General features: G+C 41.6%; 1 protein-coding gene across 4 annotated transcripts in view; it reads right to left on the bottom strand.

Moving 5' to 3' along the window:
* The window catches only part of ZFAND4 (zinc finger AN1-type containing 4), a 35417-nt gene extending 10079 nt beyond the window's left edge, over nt 1–25338 (bottom strand). For all 4 annotated transcript variants that reach the window (XM_054983068.1, XM_054983069.1, XM_054983070.1 and 1 more), the window contains exons 1-8: nt 25008–25338; nt 23362–23676; nt 20466–20541; nt 20308–20375; nt 16178–16364; nt 13443–13590; nt 11654–12826; nt 2517–2565 (exon numbers count right to left, since the gene is read on the bottom strand). In XM_054983068.1, coding sequence (XP_054839043.1) covers nt 2517–2565; nt 11654–12826; nt 13443–13590; nt 16178–16364; nt 20308–20375; nt 20466–20541; nt 23362–23545 — 1885 coding nt within the window. In that variant the 5' untranslated portion in view covers nt 23546–23676; nt 25008–25338. The remainder of the gene's footprint in view (nt 1–2516; nt 2566–11653; nt 12827–13442; nt 13591–16177; nt 16365–20307; nt 20376–20465; nt 20542–23361; nt 23677–25007) is intronic.
* Nucleotides 25339–25665: the final 327 nt, after the last annotated feature.

The following is a 25665-nucleotide window of genomic DNA, read 5'->3' as shown; positions in this document are numbered from 1 at the left end:
TTTATGGTATGGAACAAAACAAAAAGCAAGATCAAGGGATCATGCAAGATAGGAAGTACAGTTTTAAATGTAATTATGTACAATTCAAATCTAAATCAAGATAGATACATTCACAAGTTACCATCTGTAATGGGTATGGAGTTCCCTGTTTTGCTACAGTAGTTAACACCGGTAATTAGTTATAAAAAAAAGGTACCCCAAGTCTTTGTTCAAAGCGTATAAACCACAACCACTGACGTTCTACTGAAGAACTGTAACTTTCAAGTGAGAAACACAGTGTCCATGGAGACTGACATGTTCTCCCATTGGTCTCTGAATATTGTGACTTTAGTGTCTACTTGTTCTTATATAGGGACTAGAGATGTAACATTTCTACAAATTTTGAAGCCATGAGGGGGGGACTTTTCTCTCTTTTTTTCATCTTCACCTATCTGGCCACCTTGGCTCATGCTATGGTGACCTCAAGCCAAGACTACTCTAATGCACTCTACATGGGTCTGCACTTAAAGTCAAGCTAGTCAGAGCATGCTTATTATTACTCTTCTTCTGCAGTCACTCCATTGGTTACCTACCTATCAGTTATCAGTTCAATTCAAGGAGCTGGTCATCAACATCAAAGCCCTTCATGGCCTTGGACCCACGTATGTACAGGACCGCTGTTCCTGCTATGCTCCACTATGACAGCTTTGTAGCAGCTATGAAAGCCTGCTACTAAGCTTTATCACTTTGTCCTCGCCTGTAATTATTAAAGATTTGGAAACAGTTTGTACCTTAAGGTTAATGGCACATCCATGGGTGCCTGTATTTAATCTAAAACAACTTCTTAACAACAACAGTGGGTTGTCTAATAGAGAGACTGAGACCTCAGGACCAGACCCCATAAGATGTAAGACAACTATGTCCCTATGTATATTCAGGTAATACACTCAAAGGATCTAAAAACATCAGCTATCTCTTGGGCTCATCTACTTACTCATCCTTCAATTTAATATACATCATCATGTGCCAACAATACCTATCTGCTCCCCATTTTAGACAGGTCAATTCCTATACCAAAGAATAAACGGGCAAAAATCTGATATTAAAAACTGCAGTGCTTGAAAACCAGTGGTAGAAGATCTGACTCTTCACTGCTGAATAACAATTCTCTCATCTAATTAAGCTGCAGTGTACCTTTACCTTCTGATGCCCTCCCTTGTAACACCCCACCCACCTTTGGCTGGGATATAAATACTCAGGGACCTCCATTCCTACTTGTGTCTGAGAAGGGAGCTCTGACTCTTGAAAGCTTACACTCTGAAAATCTTATTGGCCTCTAAGGTGCCACTGAACTCACATCCTGCTGTTCTACTGCAGTGCTGACCAACGTAGTTACCCACCTAAAACCATTCTTCTTTTGTTGAAGAATATATCATTTTCAAAGGGAGACTCAATTGTGAAGCTGCAGATTTTGGATTCTTACTCATTACTGATGTTAACTAGAGGCAGGCATGAACTGAAATACAAAAATTCATCACGAATGAGGCCGGTTCGTGAACCGACGGTTCATCAGAGCCCATTTCTGATGAACCACCATAAACTTTAGGCTGGTTTGTTTGTTTTTCTGTTTGTCACTGCAGATAGCCTGGCGCCGATCAATTAGTTTCCTAGACAAAGGGGGAGGATGGGCTTTCCGCAGCCCCAGAAGTGACCTTCTCCTGCCCCAGAAGTGACATTTTCACAAACCAAATGAACTGGTTCACAAACCAGGGCAAGTTCGTGAAAGTTCGTGGTTCATGTAACGCGATGAACCATGAACAGCATGGTTCAGTATTTTCCCAGTTCGTGCCCATCTCTAGTTTTAACTAAGCAAAACCTGGAACACTTCAACAACTACAGCTGTTAACTAACTTATATAACTAATAAATGGTCTCTGTTCTTCTTGATCAGGTATGAATTTTACATCATTACATTATACCCCGTGCTTTTTGAATTTCATAGATCCAGATGCTGATTTTTATTTTTATTTCATATCTGTGCATAAAAGGACTGCATAATGAAGAGTCACACGTAGGCTCGAATTCATGAAAGCTGATACTGGAATAAAATTTTATTAGTCTTTAAAGTAGCACAAGATTCCTGCTTATTTTTCTGCAACAGATTAACACAGTTACCCATCTGGAATAGCTGTACCAGATTTGTCATGTTTTCCCTGTGTGTTTGTAAGACAGTTTTAACCGTAATTAACTTGACCCAGTTCTTACAATACTGCATTAATGTAAGTGAGTGTCCAATGACCAGAAGATATATAGCCCCTGGGACCCACAGGAAAGCATGTCTGAGAAAGTTAAGGAAATTCTGGTCTTCTTGACTTCTTTGAATCAAATGACACCTTCCCTACTCTCCATCAAAATAAGGTGCAACTCACTCCTAAATTATTAAGTCACAATTTACAGAACACATTTATTCTTTTTCCCTGCTTCATCTATAATAACATAGGAAGTCATCATCAAACCATAAGAATTCTGATTACTCACCTATTCTTTTCCCTGTAGCCATAATATTTCCATATCCAAGCCCAGGAGACTAAAAAAATTTAAATACAGAATTCATTGTAAAACAGGATAATAGAAAAACAAAGACAAAGCATTTTGGTATTAGCATGTTTCAAACTTTAGCATTACACAACTTCCAGTTTACAAAATGCTTCCTGTCAAAATAAACGATGGAGCAAAATAATTATTTAAGCATGGTATTTTTAAAAATAAAACTGTAACCTGCTCTGATCCTCGATGACAAAGGTGGATAGAAACAGAAATATAGTATAATCATAGCTATAGTTTTGAGATACCAAGTGGAGGTCATTGAAACAAAGTTTACAGGCTGTTCAACCAATATAAATTGTAACCACGCAAGAGGGAAAAACCTGACACTTACAAATAATGAAAAATAATTACAAAATTTGAAAATATACAGATGTACACTCAAAATGAAGATTTGATGCAGGTTTTTTTGAAATGCCCATAATTTATTTCATTTTGGAAGAAAATATTTGTGCTGATAAAGGTTATAATGAGATATGAAATAGCATTTAATTCTAAAGTGTATTTAAAGAATTATGATAAGATGTTATGCACTGGTTAGATAGCAGCAAGAATGTGTGTGGCGTATTTGTGGAAATCATTAGTGGGCTAGTATAATAGAACTGGAAGTCTGGCAATCCTAACAGGACTCCTTATAAGAGCGAAAAGGAGTCTGATAAAACAGACTGGTTAAAAATTTAATTTTGTTCAGGGAACTTCAGAATACCAACTTTTTTGCCCGACGTGTCATATGGATTGTGTTTTTATTTAAATATATATATAATAAAAACGTTTAATCATGGATCTGATAAGCTGTGCATATATCAACTTATGGCACATTCCATTCACAGTGCTGGGCCAGTACGCAAATTAGTACACAGCTCAACAAAGTCCTCCTGCTCGCCCCATGCATGCACACATGTGCGTACAAACACATATACTACAGCATCAAGTCCATTGTCCTCATTTAACTCCCCCACCACTTCCTCTGCTGCAAGTTATTAGGGTTCCACGGCAGAATGAAGAACCAAATGATGGGAGGAAATAGGGAGGGATTTAATTCTGCTCATGCTAGTGACTATGTTTATATTACTAGCAACCAGGTCCATTGTAAAAACATCGGGCTTTAGAAAATGGCCTCCGGAGTCCGGGCCACCACTGCCTCTGTGGCTGCAGATGCCGCAGGGAGGCCCAGTGCAACGCTGCGCCCCTCCCAAGGCCCCACGGTGATGGAGAAGGCCGCTGCAACCCTACAGAGGCCTCCTTGGGAGGGCCAAGCTACGGAGGCCTTGGTCGCTGCTTCTCCAGGCTTATCCTGGAGCAGGAGCAGTGTTGCCGACAACTTACTGCGCCTTTGCCAGGATAAAAAGTGAGTCATCGGCAACACGGTTTGCCTTTTATATCTTAGGATGGGTCACGCTCCAAGACTTTACAGCCACTATTCAGCCAAATGAAGGCTTGGTTTGTTAACACAGCAGTGAAGAGGAAGATGATGGCTGAGCTAATCTAAGTCATTTAACAATACGTTTAAAATTGTACCTGCAATCTCCTAAGCTACAAATGTAAATGCTACAAAATGAGAAGACAAAAATGATCAGTTATGAAATGACTGCCACAAGAATCCAAGGGTAGGAATGCTTTTCAGTCTCCCATGCGTACAACCAGCAAACATAATTCATGCAAATTAGAAATCAGAAAGGATAGCTGAGGAAGGGTAATTAATACTTTCATTCTGCTTACCTATCTATGCAATGCAAAATGCAGCTCTAAAGGGCCTAAGACAGAGGCAATGCCAATGTGGAAAGGGGGCAAAGGGAGGGAGACTTCAGACCCCTGCAATTGCCTCAGTATTAGGAATATGCAGTCAATGTTTCCAAAGGTTTGGATGTGTTTCTTTAATTACTGTGAATCCATAACTCATAAAGACATGTGCTGCTATGGAGGGGGGAAGTAGAGGACCAACTTTCTAGCCAGCTTGTTTCAGTCAGCTTCCCTGATCTACGGCTTCATAACGATGACTTTGGTTGTCCTGCTGTCCTTCTCTTCAGAGGTTCCAACTCCTGTAAATTGACTAACCTGAACAAAGAGGCACTTGATGGTACTTTGAAGACTAACACATTTTAACTTAATAGATGCTTCTGTGGACTGGAGCCCATTTATCAGTCGCTCCCACAATACTTTTTGTGAAAGTATCTGAAGAACTGGGCTCTAGTTTAGAAAAACATACACTAGAAAAAAATGGGTTATATCTTCAATGTACCACAAGAGTCCTGTCTAGTACTGCTTCTACAGACTTCTCTAGTTATGTCTCTGAAATCGACCAACTGCAGCATACAGCTCTTTAAGTGTTTAACTATTTAAAAATGTGTAAACAAAATTATTCCTTATGAGAATAAGATGCACTGGCTTCTTTTAGTGGACCACCATTCCTTTGCAGCCGTGACTGGAATTAGGGCCTTCTCATTAGCAGCTCCACATCTGTGGAACTCTCTCCTAATCTTGAAGTTCACAAGGGCACTTTCTCCAACCACATTTAAGTGCCAGATATAATCTTAATTGTTATATCTGTCATTTGACTGAGTTTTTGGTGTGTTTTCAATGTGTCCTCTTTTCCTGCGTAGTTTCTGTGTCTCACTGTCTGTCTTATAATTGTCAGTCAGTATATTTATTACGGTCAGAGACCAAAAGTAGTAACATACAACCTACAATCAAGGTAAGTCATTATTTACAGACCTGTCTAATAAAATTCCAGAGTTCGGATTCTTAAATATTTAAAACCTTAAGACCTGAGTTCCCTAAAACCAAATTGTTAAATACTTAAATCCCTGAAGGTATAAAATATTTAAATATTTCCTGATGTGTATGGCCTGCACAGCGAATTTTGCCACCTTTTAAGTAATTTCTTGATCCTTGTTGTCTAAAAGTTTATCTAGATAAAATCTATCATTTCTTCCCGGGAACTGATTGCAGATTGGAGTTAAGAAGGCTGCTCTAATATTTTGATAAAGCTCACACTCAAAAAGTACATGTCCCCTTGTTTCTATCTTCCCGGCCCCACAAACGCACACTCTTTTCTCGAGTGGTTGTTTTGTGCATTTACCCTCTATGACCGCTGACAGTAACATATCCATTCTAAGGAGGGTAACTGCTCTCCTATAGTCAGCTTTATCCAAATTTTGTAAGTAAGGCATCATTATCACTTGGTTTAAATTTCCTATTCCCAGGAGATAACCTTTAATTTGACTCAAGTCATACTGCCTTTCAATATCCATAATTCTTTGTTTCACGAAGGGTTTGACCGAGTCATATTCCCTATTCATCCGGAACTGTTTAGAGAAACCATAATAACCCAGTTTGCGCTCCGTTTCTTTAATCCAGTGTGGTACTCTAGAGTCTCGTACTATTAGACCAGTTAAACCGGAGGGTTTAGTCATTAGCTTGAACCAATAAAGAATGGTAGCAATCCACAAGCGCGCTTTTACCGTGACCATGCCGGTTTCCAAACGAATATGTGCATTAGAGACACAAAAGGGAACCTGCAAAATGTGCCTTAAAAACTTGGATTGCACTTTTTCCAGTGACTGCCAGTAAGAACGGTATGATGTTATACTCAAAGGCGCCCCACAAAGTAATCGGGCAAGAGACTTGGCCTTAAAAATCCTAACAGCTGCCGCTATGTTCCGGTCCCCAGAAGACCAATAATATTTCTCAATCGCATGCGCACTTTTAAATGCGCTTGTTGAAACATGGTCCACATGCACTTTTCTAGCACCTGAAGCCTGAAAAACGGTTCCTAAATATTTAAAACAATGGACTTGCTCAATATCCACCGAGTCTATCTGTCTTATAATTGTCAATATACATCCAATCATGAAGATCCAATGCATGTTACATACATATATACACATGTATTTTATAATAAACACACACACACACGCATATATGTATGTGTGCGTGCATATACAATTGTTTAACTGTAATTTTTTAGGGACACTAATATGACCAAACTGCTTTGAACACTAGGAAAAAAAAATAGAAATATTTTAAATAAATATAGATCTTGTCCAATTGTAATACATGAATACCTTCAGTACATTAAAATTAAAAATGACTGCAGAAAGGTTATCCAAGATTATTTGTCTCTTTGCAGACCAAATAAAATTGAATTTACACTATCCAAAAGCAATCTCACATACTCTTCTAGGCATGATGGGTGAAACTAGGGTCAGGGGGAGAAAGAAGTAAATATCTATCTCCTCTGTGCTGTACCCGAGGTTAGAGGAGCAGATTCCTGGCTCAGCATTCAGCGTTGTAAGGCACCTGTACTACAATGCTAGAAATCTAAGGGGCAGATGACTAGGGGCAGATGACTAAGGGGCAGATATTCTAATTCCACACTTCAGCAGTCTTTAAGAGGGAATTTCCCAGTTGTGCCAATCTTTCCAGTTTGCCCAACCCCAGTGATTCCTTGCAGGCCCCCAACTTTTATCTTCTAGCAACAAAATGGGTGACCCCATGCTGATCTTTAAGGTAGTGAACAGAACTACATACAAACAAGATTTCTATATATTGAAAAAAACATATTATACAGAAAATAAGAGTTTTTGCTTTCAGATCCAAAATGGGCTCCCCTAACCACACAAGGGTACAGAAGCCTGCACATGTGTGCTATCTTTGAACACCGACCACATGACGGTGGAAGCCTTCTCTCTGCCTGGGAGCTGTTAGGTTAGAGGCCTTCCATCCAGGGGCGGAGCAAGGGTTTACCTCGCTCGCGGCTGGCCGGGCACCCCCACGCGCGCACAAGCGCACACGCGCACCAGCCTGCGTGATGACATCACGCGTGACGTTATCACGCAAGCGCACGCGCCGCCGCCGGCCCGATTGCTGCGGCGGGTGGCCTCCGAGCTCTCCCGCTCGGTTGCCTGTGCCGCCGCAGATGCCTGCCCGCGGTGGCTGCGCCTGGCCAGGGGCTTGTGCTGGCGGCGGCAGCGGCGCGGGGTGGGAGGGATAGGAGGCTGGTGCTTTGTGGCGCGCGCTCCCACCCGCTGAGCCTCCTCCGGCGCTCCCTCCGGCACCCCGCGCCTGCGGCCACCGCCTACCTGGCCTCAATAGGCCCGCCGCCCCTGCTTCCATCCATCCACAAACCTGAGCATTTTAGCACCTGTTGTTTCTCCATTGCCTCTCCTCCACATTCCTTGCTGGGTTCCCCTACCCAACTACTTACAACTTTTTCTCTCCTCAAAATTGGCTCAAAAACTGGGTTAAAAATCAGTGCTGAAGTTCTCAAAACAGAACAAATTTTGTTACTGTACATGCCAAGATCTCTCGTTCAGAGCTCAAAGGACAGGGCAGGAGAGTGCACATCCCACCATTTCTAATCCTCACAAGAATGGTCAGAGGAGTTAGGCAGGGGTTCAAAAAATCATAAATAGATAAAACTCATCTGAAGGATAAATTGTACTAATGGAAGTGTTTAGGGTATCCCTGCTAGAACTATCGGTACTTGAAAATGCAAGCTTTAAGTTGAGGCAACTGTTTATAATTTACAGACATCTTAGATAAAAGAAGTTGTCTCATTTTTGTATGAAGTATTATTTTCAAGACAAAAGTGCTCCTGGTTCAATGCAGACTCCATCAAAGCAGTGATATGCAGCATGCCAGCTTCCATTCCTGACTTTAACAGTGAAATTATGTTAAAGCATCTTTCATATTGTTCCTCCTCCCTTTGCAACAAGTTTGAAAGAACTCCCCATGTCAGATGCAGAACTGTATCATAAATGTACAAGCCAAGTTTCATTCTGATCTCTGTGTTTACGGGAGGCCCTACACTATGAAAACAATTCTAAAACAAACACAGAGATGGCCAAATAGAACAGAAACCAAAGGCCTCTCCTTCAGTTGGCCAAATGCTTGCTAGATTATCAAGGAAGATTATGCAGCCAACGTGTTAAAAGCACAAGCAATTTAACATTGCTTTGATGTATCATCAACTAGTATCTAAGTTCAAAGAACATGCCCTCAAATCAGGTGGCAGATTAAGAGAAAAAACAGAATTCGAATTACTAATAAGCGGTGACTTGAAGCATTTACTAGGAAAAAATTATAAAATTCTACTGCAACACCACACAGAAATGGAACAAGTTAAAAAATGTATGTTAAAATGGATGAAAAACTTCAGAGAAACCATCTCCATGAATCAATGGGAAAATTTATGGACCAAAGATATTAAATTTACAGATTGCCAATTGTTAAGAGAGAACTGGTACAAAATGTTCTCTAGATGGTATACTACCCCAAAGATATTGCGAGGATTAGTAAGGACTACAGTGGACAGTGTTGGAAATGTCAATGTACGGATGCAACATTTTATCACATGTGGTGGACACGTAAGGAAGCATGAAGATAGTGGATAAAGATACATGAAGTGATGCATAAGATTCTCAAGCTCAAGGTTTGAGCTGAACTAAAAAAATATGCTGTTAAAATATTTTACCGAATAATGTTACAAAAGAACAGGGAGACCTCTTCTGGTATATGGCGACAGCTGCGAGAGTACTATATGCAGCAAAATAGAAAACAGATTTGTGTCCTGAGTGGACAGACAAGATGGATGAATATGCATCAATGGCTAAATTAACTTCCTATGTGCATAATAGACCAATATTGGAATTCTGGAAAAAAGCTTCTTCGATTATCTAGGTTAAAACGAAGATAAACTAAGGTAATTATATTATAGAGATAAAATACAGAAGAGATGACTGATTAAAAATCACTGACATTAAAGTCTGGGTATAAGCAACTAAGGAGAGGGGAAGAGAACTATTACATAATTTAGCTGTGCTGTTATAGACTTTGAATATATTTTTCTGTTAGTTTAAATCTAATTCAAATCTAGTGCTTGTATACGTTTCTATCGTTATTCGTCTCTTTTAAATAAAACCTTTACTTATTAAAAAATTGCATTAAATTTCAATAGTACCCAGACTTGGAACATAAACATCCTGATTGTTGATCTTGTCCAAGAGAATGGCAAGTGGACGTGTATCCCAGTTCTTCCTCCTGGAGCTCTCCATGTGGCATCCTGGACCATGGTATCCTTCCAGAGCATCTAGGTGTGTTGGGAGGGGCACCATGCTTCTGCTCCTACCTGGCTAAGGGCTTTCTAAAGACGATACTGGAGGTCTGTAGCTCATCCTCAGTTTTTTATGCTCTGGGCTCCAGTAGAGGCTCATCAGGTCCCCCATACTACTTAATGTAAACCTAAAAACTACTTGGAGAGATTGTCCAAAAATCTGGAGTGAAACGTCACGAATATGACAATATGCTTCATTTCTCAACTGGGTCAGGTGGGACTGTGAGGGTCTCAATGGCCGGAGAAGGTAAATTAGATGGGATGAGCTTAGTCTCCCTGGCAGGGTCATTGTGAGGATAAAATGAGGAGAGAAAAATAATGTAACCACCCTGAGCTCCTTGGAGAGCCAGTAAACTGAAATGCAATCCAGACAAGATTGAGCACTGTTGGTCAGCCTGTCCTGGAGAGGACTGCACTCCCCTAAAGGAAATGGTTTGTGGTTTGGGGAGTGTGCTGGACCTTGGCCCACAGGCAGCAAGCTCAGGTTTCTTCTATGACAGGTTGTACCTCCAATCAACTCTAGCGGATATGCCAGCTGTGGCCTCTCCTCAAAAAGTGTGATCTACCCACAACAATCTATGCTCTGATGACAGCCACGTTCAGTTCTTGCAACATGCTCTGCAAGGGACTGCCTTTGACAACTGGCCAAAAACTTCAACTGGTCCAAAATGCAGTCTCCAGACCACAGTCTATAGTGGCATAGAGGGACTGAATTTCTTCTGTTTTGAAAGATCTGCACTGGAACTTATTTAACACTGGAAACTATTCAAAATGCTGATTTGAGATGGGCACGAACCGGGAAAACGGCGGTTTGTGGTTCGTCGCATTTCACAAACCACAAACCGCCATGAACTTGCCCAGTTGAAGAACCGGTTTGTTTGGTTTGTCGGTTCATCACTTCCGGGGCTGCAGGTCTGCAGAATGCCCATCCCCCCCCAATCTGAGTAACAGATTGATCGGCACCAGGCTGTCCGCAGTGATGAACTGAAAAATTAACCATGCGAACTGCTCTAAAAATCATAGTGGTTCATTGCGGTTCATCAGAAATGAGCTCCGACGAACTGCTGGTTCGTGAACCAAAAAGCAGCCCAGTTCATGATCAAGTTTGGTTCGTATTTGAGTTTGTACCCATCTCTAGTGCTGATACTTTATTTTTAAGACTCTCATTGGCATGTGACTAGGGTTCCTGAAGGACCACCTCGTTCCATATTGTCCAGTTCACCAGTGAAGCTCCTTATATCAAGCACTTACACCATGCACTCTTCACCATGGAAGTGAAGCAGGCAATGTGTAGAGATGGTAACTTCTCACTGGTGGCACCCCACATGTGGCACCCCTTTGTCCCTTGAAATTTATCTACATTACTGGCTTTTAGGAGCCAGTTTAAGAAGCTTTTATTTAATTGATTTTTATCTCCTGTCCTGTTTATTCCCTGCTCATGTTATCTGCTTTTATGCTGATTTTATACTGTGATGGTTGTTTTAAAATACTGACAGTGAGTTTTATTGCCTATGTTCTTTTAGTTCTTTTGTATTTTAAATAGTATTATTTCTTGGAGTTAGTCACCTTAGGCAGATTTTGGAGAGTGCAGGGTTTTGTGCATATATTTTAAATCAAGTTAATAAAAGCCCGTTAGTATTTTAAATATTTATGCACAGCCGAAGGATGTATTGTTAAGCACACATTGCAATCTGGCTTCCTTTACTGCAGAAAACTTATTTTTACGAGCTGTAAAACATTTGAGTTTAATTTCATAACTGATGCATAATTTAGGAGCAATTAAATGATTACTCTGATATTTGACTGCATTTGTTCTGCTGACAGTATCCATTTAATTGATTTAGTAGAACTTATCAGGAGGGCACGAACTAACTGATCATACAGGAAGGGAGAAAAACAGACAACATTTTCCAGGCAGTATAAGGGTTCCTTCTATTTCGAGAATGTCAGTACTTACTAGAAAATACCCAGGCATGTCATTGTGAGGGGAGGTCACTCTAAAGCTTTCATCCTGAAAATGTTGGAAGTTTGTAGTTAGTGTAATACCAGAAGTCCGAAACCTGCTTGTTCCAGAGGAATTCTGCAAGTCATCCCTGTTTGTGTTTCGGGCCAGCGAAGTTAGCAATCCTACATTATTTACAGAAATAACAGGTTCTTTGGATGCCTTGATAGCCACCTCTGTGATTCCTCTTGCCTCTATTTTAGAACGGGTATCAGGTCTTTTACCAGGTGAGTCTGTTCTGATGCCATGATGTCTAGGACTCCTTGCATAAGAGGAGTCTGCTAAATTGCGTACTTCCAACGATCGTAGCACATTTGGAGGGGCAGCAGGCCTGAAGTTACCGCTTTCAAAGCACTTGAAGGGGGCGTGAGGTTTCCGAGGGCTACAGCGTGCCGTTTGGACTGAACACTGAAGAGGTGACAGGCCTGCGTTCTTCTGAGAATTTAATTCATGAGAGTTAAGAACACAAGCATCTGCAGTTCCAGAGGTCAGAAGTTTTGTACTGAGCTTGTGAGGATGTTCTGCAGCGTTACAGTCTTCATTCCCAACAGACATCCTCACCCGCTCTGAGTTCACCTGTTCTACGTATAATTCACTGCACGGTTCAGCAATGTTTGCTTCTGTTGATGCCAAAGCATCTGTGTTTGGGATAAACGTTAGCTTTTCTTCTGCAGCATGTAAGTCTGTGTTTCTGAGATTTGGACAAAGGACAGGAGCTCCTTCATTTGCAGGTGCGCCATTTTCAACATTGTTTTCAGAACTGGTAAGTGGAGCTGGGACTAACACCGTGTTGTCCCTAGGTAATTTAGCTGCTTCTTTTTCTATACATGTTGTTTTAGACATCACCCTTGTGGTACCAACAGACTGAGGCTGGGAAAGGACCTCCCATTTGTCTTTTCCCTTGAAGAATTCACTGGTGATGGCAGGCACCCTTCCATCAGCTGTGCCCAAAGCCGAAAATGCTTTCTGAGGCAATTCTGAGGCAAATGAATTCCCAGGAGACAGTAAGCCAGACTGTCCGATTTGAGGGAGTGCCTGGAAAAAACGGTGATGAGCAGCTGCTATTGATCCACTGGATGGACGAGGAGTCATTGGAGGATGGGGAAACACTTTTATAATCTTCTTAGGCTGTGAAAAAAAGGAAACCGAGGAACAGTTATTGTCATTTACATGACAGCAACATTTACAGAATTCATGGCCAGCAATTCCAAAATTGCTGCAAGGAAATGCTAGGTTCCTCGAGCTGAGAGAGTACTCTTTATATCTCAGCAGCACAAAGCCTGAGAGGAAGGAAGTGTTCTTAATCCCACTTTCCAAACTTCGAATTAAATGCCAGTATTCAGCAACACAACAATGCCATTCCCACTCTGAAGCCTAACTTGGATGCCCTTTTCTAGCAAGGTCTGCTGAAATGTTATTTAAAGTCCTGACTAATAACTGTGGACATCCTGCTGAAGAAGTTTGGATTCTAATTTCAATAAGCAAATTCTGTTATAACACGGGACCTAGAATACAGTTGAAAAAAAAAGAACATTACTACAGAACAATCAGGATTTTTTGTTTTCCATTTACCTTCTCTTATGGTCTCCGACTTTCTAAAGCCAACATGGCAATAACTCCCTTTAACAGAGCAATGAGGAAAACGAGGGCCAAGCAAGAAAGGCAGCCAGCCAACTCTTTAGAAGGAGCTGGAATGTGAAGGCACAAATGGCTCGGAGGGGGGCAGAAGAGGACACAGCTTCACCTTTTTACTGAGATTCATGTTTTCCATCTTGGCCTTGAGCAGCTTCATTTTATTCATCGTAATAGAGTTCTCAATAATCTGTTGGCCAGAAGGAGAAGCTTCTCCATCTTCATCGTCATCAGAATACAACTTATAAATTGAACCACCACTGGAGGAGAAGAAAGCACAACTGTGTTTTCACATCAGAGACGTAAGTACGTGTTATCGGCATACACAAGAGGGAGAAATTAAAAGCCGTGAAATAAGGAGGTTGCACAAGCAATTAAAATATTTAACAGTGGATTATAGATTAGTGATTAAACAATATGAAGCAGATGGTAGAAGTCAACTGATAGCGCTCATAATGAATAACGGGGTTTTAGAGTTCTGTTGGACCAGGTGCTATTGAGCTTGCTCATAAATGATCCGGAAACATTTTTGCAATGAAGTTGGCAAATGATACCAAATTATTCAGGAGAGTGAAAACCGAATAGAGTGAGCTCCAAAAAGATCTCCTCTAAATGTTTTAAGATTTGGAACTCTGTGACCGCTCACAGTTGTACTGTAATTTTATATTATTGTCTGCCCAGGATCAGGAGAAAGGTGGGCATAAACATATTTTAAATAAACAGTTCTGAGTAAACGTTACAGTCCAAACTGAAAGTATTTGGTTATAAAATTTCAAACTACTCCTAAGGCTTTTGTACTTGGCTTGTTTAACGTGTTCCTACTATAAACAAAAAAACAGTATATTTAATTCGCAACATGGCCAAGCGTGCGGATACTGAAATCTAGAGACGGAAGCCAGGAACAGATAAGACAGATCTCTCTACAAACCTGTCGGTAAAATACGGGAGGGAGCAGAGACCTTTCTGGGGCTGTTTTGGCCTTAGAAAAGCCGGTGTGGAATAGGGGTTAGGGTTTCAGATTAGTATATGGGAGACTAGCATCTGAATCCCTGTAATGATTTCAAGAAATGGGTGCATGTGTCTTTAAATGTTTGGTGAGATAGGTGAAGAGTGGGGGGTGAAAGAGAGAGATGAGTGAGTGATATGATTGGTTGATGACAGAGAGTGGGCGGAGTGAAGGCAGTTTTCAGTTATTGAGGGAGTGAAAAAGATTCCGTTAGGGCAAGAGAGGCGAGCTGTGTGCAGCCTGAGGGTGTCCATGTATTTGTGAGGGAAAGGCAACCCGAGTGGAAGCCTGAACTGAATGTGTCTGTGAGACTATATATTCACTCTATTTGAAGCAGGCAAACTGTGTGTGCGCCTGAGAGAGAAAGGATTGAGAGTCAGAAGAAAGCAGGCTAGCTGTGTGCTGCCTGAATATGTTGGAGTGTTTATGAGAGAAATATGACCTGTGTGGAACCTGAACTGAGCATGTTTGTGAAAGGACACTCAGTCAGGGAAAGAGAGGCCAGCTGTGTGAATGAGAGTAAATGAAGAAACTTTAAGAACTAAGAACTACTTTTATGAAACCCATACGCTTCTTGAAAAATAAACATTTATTTTGTTTTATTATATCCCGGTGTAGCTGTCATTGCTATATCCCATTCCTATCCTCAGGGCCACATAGGACCACGAAGGAGCCTGACGCTTAAACACGTTACCAAAGGGGAAATTTGAATAAAATATTTTGGAATAATACATTCCTGGAGGCAGCAAACTACTCAGAGGGTGTAAGGGGAAGATTAAAAGAAAAATCTACCCCAAAGAAAGTGAAGATCATAACAATCCCCATTCTGCCATGGCAGCTCCCTGGGTGATCTTGGGCCAGTTACACGTTATCAGCCTGAACTGCCTCACACAGGACTCTTGTGAGGATGGAATGGAGGGGAAGAGAATGATGGAAGCTGCTTTGGGTCCTCGTTGTAGAGAAAGGTGGGATATGATTAAAGGAAATAAATGAATAATGAATACCTCTAAAGATGCGGGCAATAAGGTTGATGGGTGGCTGGGAGGGAGAGAAGGAAGCAGGAAAAAGTGAGGATACAAGGGTCACCAGGAGCGGGGAAAGAAATAGTGTTGGGAAAGGGGAAAATGAGATCCGTCCCCTGCCCCCCTGAAGTCTTTGTGGGTTCCATGCCATGCAACCGGGCCTAGCCCAGCAGCCAACACCTGGCAACTGGGACAGAGTATTCTTAGGAAGAGGCTACAAGGGGAAAGAAAGGAGGGAAAGGAAAAATGGGAAGATAACACTAGGCTGCTTGGTGGGTGGGAAGGAGAGAGGCTGCCGGGGCCTTCAGGGAAGGGAAAGCGCAAATGGTGGGGAAGGAGAAATGAGATGCCCTCTGCAAGTCCTTGCGAGTTCCCCACTTGTATGATACCCAACTTGCACCCAGCTGCAAAAATGTTAATTGCTAAGAATTGGCAAAATGATTACTTCCTTTCTCCAGAATGGGTACAGGATACTGATCTGCAGCACACCAGCTGTGCGTGTGTTTCCTTAGAAATGGGCTATTAGTCACTCTTCTAGAATGAAAACCAGGTCTACAGTTTGCAGAGATCTGCTTCCTCCGAAAATACTGGCATACTGGACCATTTTCTCGGAAGAATGTGAGTAATTTAATAAACGAAAACAGACATCAATTTAATTGAAACCTCAGTATCAACAAGGGTTTTAAGCTATTCTCCTGTGTCTTGTTATCTATTCTAGGCATCTTCAGATTCAAAAGAAATTCTTACAGTGATCAATGTGCTCTGAACAAGTATATAATATCTGAAAGTCCCCTGAGAAAGAAATAAACAACAATATACCTTAATGATTCAGACAGTGGGGTTACTGTTCCATCTCCCTTGTCTAAAACAAGGACGAAATTCACCTGCTCTCCTTCCCGCAATATCAAGAAGGCAGTCTGTTTATTGGATGGACCCTTCTCCCAGATGTCATCGCGACTGTGATCCATGTATTCTGTTATTTCCCTAATTGGGTCTTCCACGGGAACTATAAAGAGGAGAAACAGTTTCTAATGTAAAACTTTCTACCACAGATATGGGACTGGCATGTAGTTTTTACCTAAATGTCATGCTAAAAGACACTTATTTATGGAGATCAAAAAGCCTTTCGGATGGGCAAATTAAGTGATAACCACATCATTTGAAGTATTACAATTATTTTGAAAACAGCCGACTGATTTATCATGATTTGCAAAGTTCTGGCATAAATGAGCCTGAGAACCTTTGCAAAGATAGCTATAGGTCCTTCCCTTGAAAGAAAAGCAGAAAAGCTATGGAGAAGCCCTTCTTGCTGCATCAGTCCCCTCCAACAGACAGACAGCAATCTGTCAAGACATGCCCATCACGCCTCCCCCATCCGCAGCCACAGAGAGAAGATTCTGGCCGTGGGTGTGGTTTGCCCACAGAAAACCAAGTTTCCGGCATCCACAAATGAGTATCATTTGGGCACAGGAATTACAATTTGATCACTAATGTCATAACATGTAGAACTTGAGACCAAGCATCATCATGTTTAAAGAATTCAGCTTCAGAACTGCAGGCATTTATTATTTATGTCCTTTGTAGACTATCTACCTTTCTCGCTGAGACTCAAGGAAGATTGCAGGATACAAAACAGCACCAACAGACAACATAAGACAACCAAGGAACAAAGCAATAAGGCTAGGAATTGAATTACATAGAGAACAATGCAAACAACGAACTATCTTTAGCAAGATATACTATAAACAATACAGAAGGTGTATTAAAAGGTATAAGACAATGCAGTTAAAGAAGTGACACTTGCAATAATCATTGCAATCATTGTAATCAATGGATTACAATTCAGTTTCATTATAAAGATGCCCTCCTCAGTTGTTCCATTCTATACTAGAGATGGGCACAAACCGAAATACGAACCAAAATTTGTGACGAACCAGGCCAGTTCATGGTTTGTAAACCAGCGGTTCGTCAGAGCCCATTTCTGATGAATTGCCACGAACTTTAGAGGCTGGTTCGTTGGGTTCATTTTTCAGTTCATCACTGCAGACAGCCTGGCACCAATCAATCAGTTTCCTAGGCAACAGGGGATGGACTTCCTGCAAATTTTCTGCTGACCCGGAAGTGATCTTCTGCTGACCTGGCAGTGGCGATTTGCTGGCCCGGATGTGATGTTTTCACAAACTAAAACAAAGTGATTTGTGAACCGGGGCAGGTCCATGAAAGTTCGTGGTTCGTGAAATGTGACAAACCACAAACCGCATGGTTCGTTTTTTTTCTGGTTCGTGCCCATCTCTATTCTACAGTTCTAATCTTTATTTTAAAATGCCCTCTTGATAATTACTATTTTGCACATTCTGTGGAATGACAGAAATGTGGGCGCATTCTTGCCCTTTGCAGGCAGGCCATTCTGCAAGGTGACAGCCACCACACAGAATGCATGTGAGCAGGCAGCTACCAATCTTACCCATCTGCTGAATGGCGTCTTTAGAAAGCTTTGCTAGGATGAGCGAAACTGTCAGAATGGATGTGAAATGTGTGCTGTGTCTGGTGTCCAACAGAAACTGAGCTGTGGTATTCTGCACCAACTGGAGTTTCTGAGTTGTCTTTAAGGGCAGACCCATATAGAGTGCATTACAATAGTTTAGCCTCAAAGTAACCACAGCATGAAACCAAGTGGCCAGATCAGCTAAGGTAAGGGGCCATTTTCTGGGCTAGATGAAAACTGGTAAAATGTCTTTTTTTCTTGCTGCATCAACTTGTTTCTCCAGTAATAGTATCAGATCCAGTATAACCCCTAGGCTGTTAGCTAGTTTCAGCTGGACCCTACCAAAGTGAGAAGCACAAAGTCCCTCAAGACCTCAGCCATTAATTTACTCTTCAGCATTGCCCTCTTGTTGGAAGAAATGCAATAATGAGGGTAATTTTGCTCACTGTTGGTGGGAATGCCCCTTGACATCTCAATTTTGGTCAGAAATATTAAATATTATTAAGGAAATTACAGGGTACAGTGTCCCTATGTCACCAAAAGTAATCTCTTGGGACTGTGGTATCAGACATCAATCCCAAACGTTAGAAGAGACCTTATCAACTCTCTCCTGGTGGCAGCTAGGAGTGCAATAGCAACCAAATGGAAAGACCAATCTCCACCTACTACAGAACTTTGGTTTACAAAAATCTGGAACCATTTGATAATGGAAAAAGTAACTGACAACCTACATCAGTCGGAATATCAATCTTCGGGATCAAACTTCTGGGGAAAATGGATCCCATTTTATGAATACATAGAAGCAAGAGATCTGCAACCTCCCTCTTCACACTACTCATTGTTGATGCATTAAAGTTGAAGCACTGTGTTAATATTTGTAAATGCAATGTATTATATTGGTTTGTTGTTTGATTATTGTTACAGTTCTAAAATTGAATAAAAATTATTTATATATATATAAAAAAAAAGACCTCAGCCATCCCAACCAGTAATACCTCTGTCTTGACAGGGTTCAGTTTCAACTCTTTACCGTTAACCATTTAACCCCAGCAGGTAGGCACTGGTTTAGATAGTATCATCAGGCAACTTGGATAAAGAAATACAGGGCTGGGTGTCATCGGTTGATGACAGCCAAATCCATAAATCATTTCTCCGAAGAGACTGAATAGCATGGGAGATAAGACTGAGCCTTGAGGAAGCCCGCCAGGCAGGTCCCACATGGATGACAATTGGTCTCCCTCTGGGCCCTGCCCCTAAGAAACAATTTAAACCAGTCCAAGGTGGAACTCTTAATTCAAGTTCACACCACCATCCTTTTTGCAAAACCAACAGCTAGGACGGAAAAGCCAGTAAGAACTGTAAAGCCATCTATTGAATCTTTTTTGCTATTCTATTCATTATTGGAAAAAAACATTATCCCATCCAGTCTACTGAAAGCCTTAGCCTCTAAATCAACATTTAGCCAGTAAACTTTGCTAAACACACATACTTAGCCAGTTTCACCATTTTAAAGACCCCCACCATACACAGTAGCTCTGTCAGGATTGTTGTTTGTCATATCACATTTCAGTGCTTCAGCACCTTCTGTTTCCTAAACAGTCTCTCAAACATTCTTCATTTCACACAGCGTGATACACTGATATGACTCAGAGAACTCTCAAGTAATAGAGTCTGATGAAAATCCCATTTTAGCTAGTTGTGGGAAAACATGCTTCCCCAAGTAGGGGTTTTATTCTCATCTGTGAAATGGTACAACTCCAAGTAGACACTTCCTATTATAAGCCTAGGACTGCAATCCTACACAATCCACTTTCACTCTTAGCAAGAAATGTGGGCTGTAAATAAGATAAATAATTATATGAAGGAAGGGAGCGAATTTCTCAGTGCCTGTCTTCTGTTTACTGCATTTGCCCCACTGTTTCTTAACAATCTTGTGAGAAACACAAGATGGTGGCTGCGGCGGAGGTCCAGGGATTGGCCCAGCTGGGACTCCCGCTGGGTGCACGGGTTAGGCCAGCAGGCACTGGGGCTCCTTGCCCGTTGCAGGGGAAGGACGGGCAGCTGGCCTCGTGGCACTTGGGTGGCTTGACCCAGCTGGCCGCCTTGGCCTCCCAGGGGACCGGGTTGGAAGGCTGTCTGCATCATCTGTTGGATATTCTCCATGAAAGCATACAATTTACACCTCATCTCCCCCATCTCGGCTCAGATCTCTTGCACTTCATCAGTGGAGGGCGCTTCCTGCGTTCCCCTCCCTCCTTCGTCCTCATCGTCTTCCCCTCCTTCTTCGGGGAAGTCATCCTATTGGATCAGGGACAGTCTGTGGCGCTGAGCCCTCCGACAATCTCTCAGACGACACTCAACTCTTTCTCACAGAAATCTGAAGAATCAAGGAGTGCTTAATTTTTGGCAGGACTTCACTCCACATTTGCAGAAATACTTCAGCAGAAAAAAAATAGGCACTTACCTCTTCTAGTATTAATCGGTCCACCTCGCATAGCCAAGATCAACTTCAAAGTGCAACCTTCTGAAATGCTGTAAACAACCAAAAATATTTTGTAGCCTTTTCCCCCCAAGAGAAAGAATATTCAAAAACATTCTATGCAATTTTGTTTAAATACTCACCCATAGCTCTTCAAGCAACACTCATCCTCCAGCACTAAATTATTCCAGATTAAGTGCTGCTGAGACACCGGAATACCTTAAAATGACATCAAGATTTAATTGCTTATTAACAGAGTAAAATTGTCACCCGCTCACTAAGATGGTCATCCCAAGCACATTTAGGACACACAGAGAGCGGTGTGGGCTACATCCCACACAGCAGGAATTAGGGCCAGAATAAAACCAGGTGAATTGCTGATATACCCTATATGAGACTTCAAGAGTTTTGATTGCTCACGGGGAAGTAGGTCTGAGATCAGAAAAAACGGTACTGGGGGGGGGGGTTAACCCCCCACTCCTCCACACCAAATTGGGAACCCCAAGAATTCATATTTAACTATATTAAACATGCTGAAGAATCTGCTCACAGTTCTTTCAGTAATTTTTTTCTAGTTTGGCCCTAAACCCTAGAAGGTGAACAATGAAGAACGTGCCTTTTAAATGTTTGCAAAATTTCCTCCCATTACCACTAAACAAGAATATGGTGAGACAGCCTTCCCGAGTTTCGTTGGTAAGAACATGTTGTTGGAACTGTACAAGGCCTTCTCGTTCAATATTCTGTTCCAAACAAGGGACAGGCAGATGGCAACGGAAGCTCAAAAGTTGGACATGAAGTGAATTACATCATCCTTTTTTTCCTTCAGCACCTGAAAATTAGCAGTACAGCCCTCTGTACAAGAGGCTTCTAGTCATTGTCATGACTAACAGCTTACAATACACCTAGCACCCTCCATGCATCTGTCTACCCTGTTTTAAAGTTATCATTGTAAGTTATGAATCCCATAGAATTACGGGTTTTTTCATCTCCAGAACTTGTCTGTGTGAACTTGTTTTTATTTCTGCTATAAGAGTAAACCACATACGCACACCACTTACAAGCAAGCTACAACAAAATGTGAGCATTATGGAAAAGAAACTGCTCAATGCTCCTTTTCCCCATCATCTTCCGTTCCCTCAGCTGATGGGCTGGTTACAATATTAACCCACCAGCAGAACAAAATATGGCGGATTGTAAAGAAGAAAGCTCTTTCCTGCCAGGCAGCAGCCAGGCAGTAAGTGGGCGGCCTACTTCCTTTTCTCTTGGTGGTACACAGCCAAGTAGCCCAGAAATAAAGAGTACAAATAGTAGGGGAAGGAAACATGACCACCACCATCCCATGGCAGGCTCCTAAATTATGTTACTTGGGAGTTTAAATCTTGTGGATATTAATTTTGGATTCCAAACGTGTTGCTATTTTGTGTTATCATATCATATGACTTGTTATGAGCCAATGGTACATTTCCTAAGGAGACATTCCTTCCAAAGCCAATCTGCAAATTCCGAAACGGCACTGACAGTATAGCCCTTCAGGGACTGCACCATGTCTTCAAATGCCTACAGAGTTCCTAGTTCGTAAAATATAGCAGTCTTTGACTTTGACTGAAGTGAACTGCTCTTGAACTGTTATTAACTTTTTGACCAATAACCCTCTCAGTTATAGAAGTAAGACAAGCTTTGATTCAGTGATACGGTGGAAAATTTTCCAGAAAATGTTCTCATGTTGCATTTTTCCATGGAAATTTTTCCACCCCACATACATAGCAATATAACCTGTTTACCTATAGTTGTCAGCACTGTTGTGCTGTAAATCAATCATGTTAGACCGGCTAATGAATCATGTTAGACCAAAGATGGACAAACTTCAGTGTTCGTTGATGGTCCAGGCCTGCACACGGTGTGTTTGCCTTCTCTGGCTAACATTTAAATTTTGCTAATGTTATTTAAATATTTCAATTACTTACTTAAATTTTAATTGCAAAATTTTCCAATTCAAATGTTCCTGCAAAACCCACACCACCGCTTTGGTACTTAACTGAATTACTGCTCCCTTCTCAATCAGGGGTGGAAATCCAAACTAAGTTGAGAGAAAGATAACACGAGTGATTTTCTTTACACATTTTAAAATGTGCAGTTGGAAGACTCTGACCTGGTTGCCAGATCCAGAGAGAGTGTGGCAGCATTACTATACAGGGTACTTGGGGAAAAAAGAATATACACTTCGCAAAGAAAGCATCCGGATGAACATTTCAGATGATCATTGGCAGCATTCTTGTAAGAAGTCTGGCCAGCATTATTAACTGAAGAACGTCCATCGTAAGATTACATTATATGATCTGCCATTCTACTGACATATTCAATAGGTGAGATCAGGACAGCTAAACTTTGTACACAGCTAATAAAAGTTTGCCTGCTTCCACTAACACCCTTCTTTGCCATCTGGACAGAAGGAGTTCAGCGGTGTTATCCCATCTTTCACACAGTATCATTTAAAACTAGATATGGTACTCATAGTACTGTATGGTCAGCTGCACAACTCATCACAGGAACGGTGTCAGCATGGGGAATTTCCCAGCTGGGCTGAACCAGCATCTGATTCTAACCTTTAAGATAGGGAAGGATACAACTTTAAATAAATGTACTGTCATTATTCAAGAAGACTGCAACAAAATGTGAATGCAGCAGGTGAAACCAAACAGAACAAAATCAGTCCGATTTTGGAGAGTAGTTTGGAGCGTCTGCTAAAAATGAAAATAACTCAGAACATGTACCACTGGCAATAACATGACTCAAATGCCCAATTTACATCTTTAAAAATGTCATTTGAATAGAATAGTTTTAATTTTAATGACAGTGACTTTTTATTCGTTTATTTTACTGAACTAGGCATTACACACCGCTTTGTAAGCAAATCTAGTTAGTGTCCTATATTGGTCATAATTACTCTGCAGATCATTATATATCTCTACAGAACAACTAGTTTCCCAGAGTTAAACACTTCTCTAGAGACTTAATAATCTTTTAAAAAACGACAGATACCTTCCCATATCTGGATTTTAGCTTTCACAGAACCAACCGTTTCCAAGGGAGATACCCACAGCTCAAAGCACATCCCTGTGAGAGTTTCAATGAACAGCTTCATAGTCTCATAGAAAGGCGGTTTGTAATGAACTGGGCCCACGTTGTCTTCGTTGAAGAAAGGAGGTCCTTTCCTGCTGGCCATTCTTGATACTTTAAAAATTCTTTGTAGATAAACCAGCCACAAAGTGTTGAGCACTACGAAGTTCCACTGCAAGCCAAATTAGCTTTGAACACGGGGTGTATGTGCTGCTGCGCATGTTTCAGGATACGCACCTAAAGCAGACACAAGATCAATAACCACAGTATTTGAGGAGTCAGTATCATAAAGGAACTTGAGGGTCAGAGCTGCAATTTTTAAAAAGTCTGCACAGATGACCTCTGATATTCAATCATGACAAGTCATTTACCAAAGCATACAACATACATCAGAATGCAACAAGAGATCCTATTCACACAAGGGATTTCTTATTTATATTTTTATTTATATTTTCGATTTATATTCCGCCCTCCCCACACAAGCAGGCTCAGGGCGGATTACAGTACGATAAAAAGCATCTACAGTAAAATTATATTAAAACAGTTTAAATAACAGTATAAAACAACATAGTGTAAAATAATATAGAGAGCAGCACTCAGTAACAGGGTAGAAGAGCTAGAAGGTGGATGCATCTGATTGGGAAGGAATTGATCTCTTCTATTTGGCTGGTGGAGGCCAAGCCCCGCCTCAACCATACGCCTGGCGGAAGATCTCTGTCTTACAGGCCTGGCAAAAGGATAGCAAGTCCTGCCGGGCCCTGGTCTCATCTGACAGAGAGTTCCACCAGGCTGGAGCCAGGACTGAAAAGACCTGGGCTCTAGTCGAGGCTAGGTGGGCCTCCCTGGGGCCAGGCACCACCAACAGTTGCTTATTTCCTGACTGTAACGTCCTCTGGAGCACCTACGGGGAGAGGCAATCCCACAGATACGCTGGTCCCAGTCCGCATAGGGCTTCATAGGTTAGCCCCAAAACCTTGAATCTGATTCAGTAGTCCGCTGGTAGCCAAAGCAGCTGGCACAATACTGGTGTTATGTGCACACCGTTTGGCACTCTGGTGATGACACGTGCCGCTGCATTTTGAACCAGCCTATTGCCAAGTGTGCTAGGCCTGTTCTAGACAGAAGGATCCAGGACAGGTACAGCAGCTGAGAGGGAGGGAGGTATTATGGGATATTCGAACGTCAAAACATTAACTTGCTTATGCCATTATTTGCCCAAGTAGTAGTAATTGCCTAAGCGACACTTACACAGACTAAACTGTAGGAATAATTCAAGTACCACGATATTTTACATGCTATATATACCATACTAGACTAGTCACACATGAAGGACCACAGAGTTAAAGAAGTGAAGCAGGCTCAAGTGCTTCTCGCAGGGAAGTGCATTGCTACACTCTATCTGTAGGCAAGAGAAGAAGCTGGTTTTCAGCATATTGAAAAGGCTGCGTGTCTTTGAGGTAACTCTTCAGGAGGAACTCAAAATATGCACTACATGGTAACTACATGTAACGCTTACTTGCAAGCGCGCAAGCAGGTAGAATGTTTACAGCGTTGCATACAAGGCTTACCAAGTTAAGAGAAAGGCAGGCTTAACAACATGGACTTCAGAACTGGCTTCATTGCAAGAGCCACAGCACATGTAACGAATTTGCACTGTGAAAGACAGCAAGTTTTTCTTAGTGGTTGTAAGACTCCCTTGTACTTTTCTGCTACACCAAGGGAAGCATACCTGGTAAGCTAGTAAAGATGTCTGCCAAAAAAGAAAATTGAGAAGAGACACAACCAAGCGGATTGGTCCAAATCAGAACAAGGTCCATGGCTGCTGTAGGAAACTTTTTTAGGGCACTTCCCCCCATACACACATACAAACTTAACTTGCACTATTTGTCCTTATCAACACTTACCCCCCTCTCCTCTCTTAAACTTCTGAAAACAAGACAATAGCCCAGTTCAGGGGTTACACAAAGTCATAGTTCAATTAAATTAACTGTATTTACATAGACCACTCCACTAACTATGTCAGACTGGTTCAGATACAACTTGAATTTGTAGTTTATTTTAAAACCAAGGTTTCACTTGCAACTGGTCATTCATATCCTGGCTTACCTGAACAAACGCTGGCTTAATTGCCTTTTTATCCTATACTCTCCCCCCCCCCCGGGGTCACCTGAGCTTTCCCTTCAGAAGCATATTATGTTATAGCTAAGGTCAGCTATGGAATTCAGA

Source organism: Eublepharis macularius, chromosome 6 (genome assembly GCF_028583425.1).
Source record: "Eublepharis macularius isolate TG4126 chromosome 6, MPM_Emac_v1.0, whole genome shotgun sequence".
Taxonomy (NCBI): Eukaryota; Metazoa; Chordata; class Lepidosauria; order Squamata; family Eublepharidae; genus Eublepharis; species Eublepharis macularius.
This window is presented reverse-complemented; position numbering and strand designations above follow the sequence as displayed.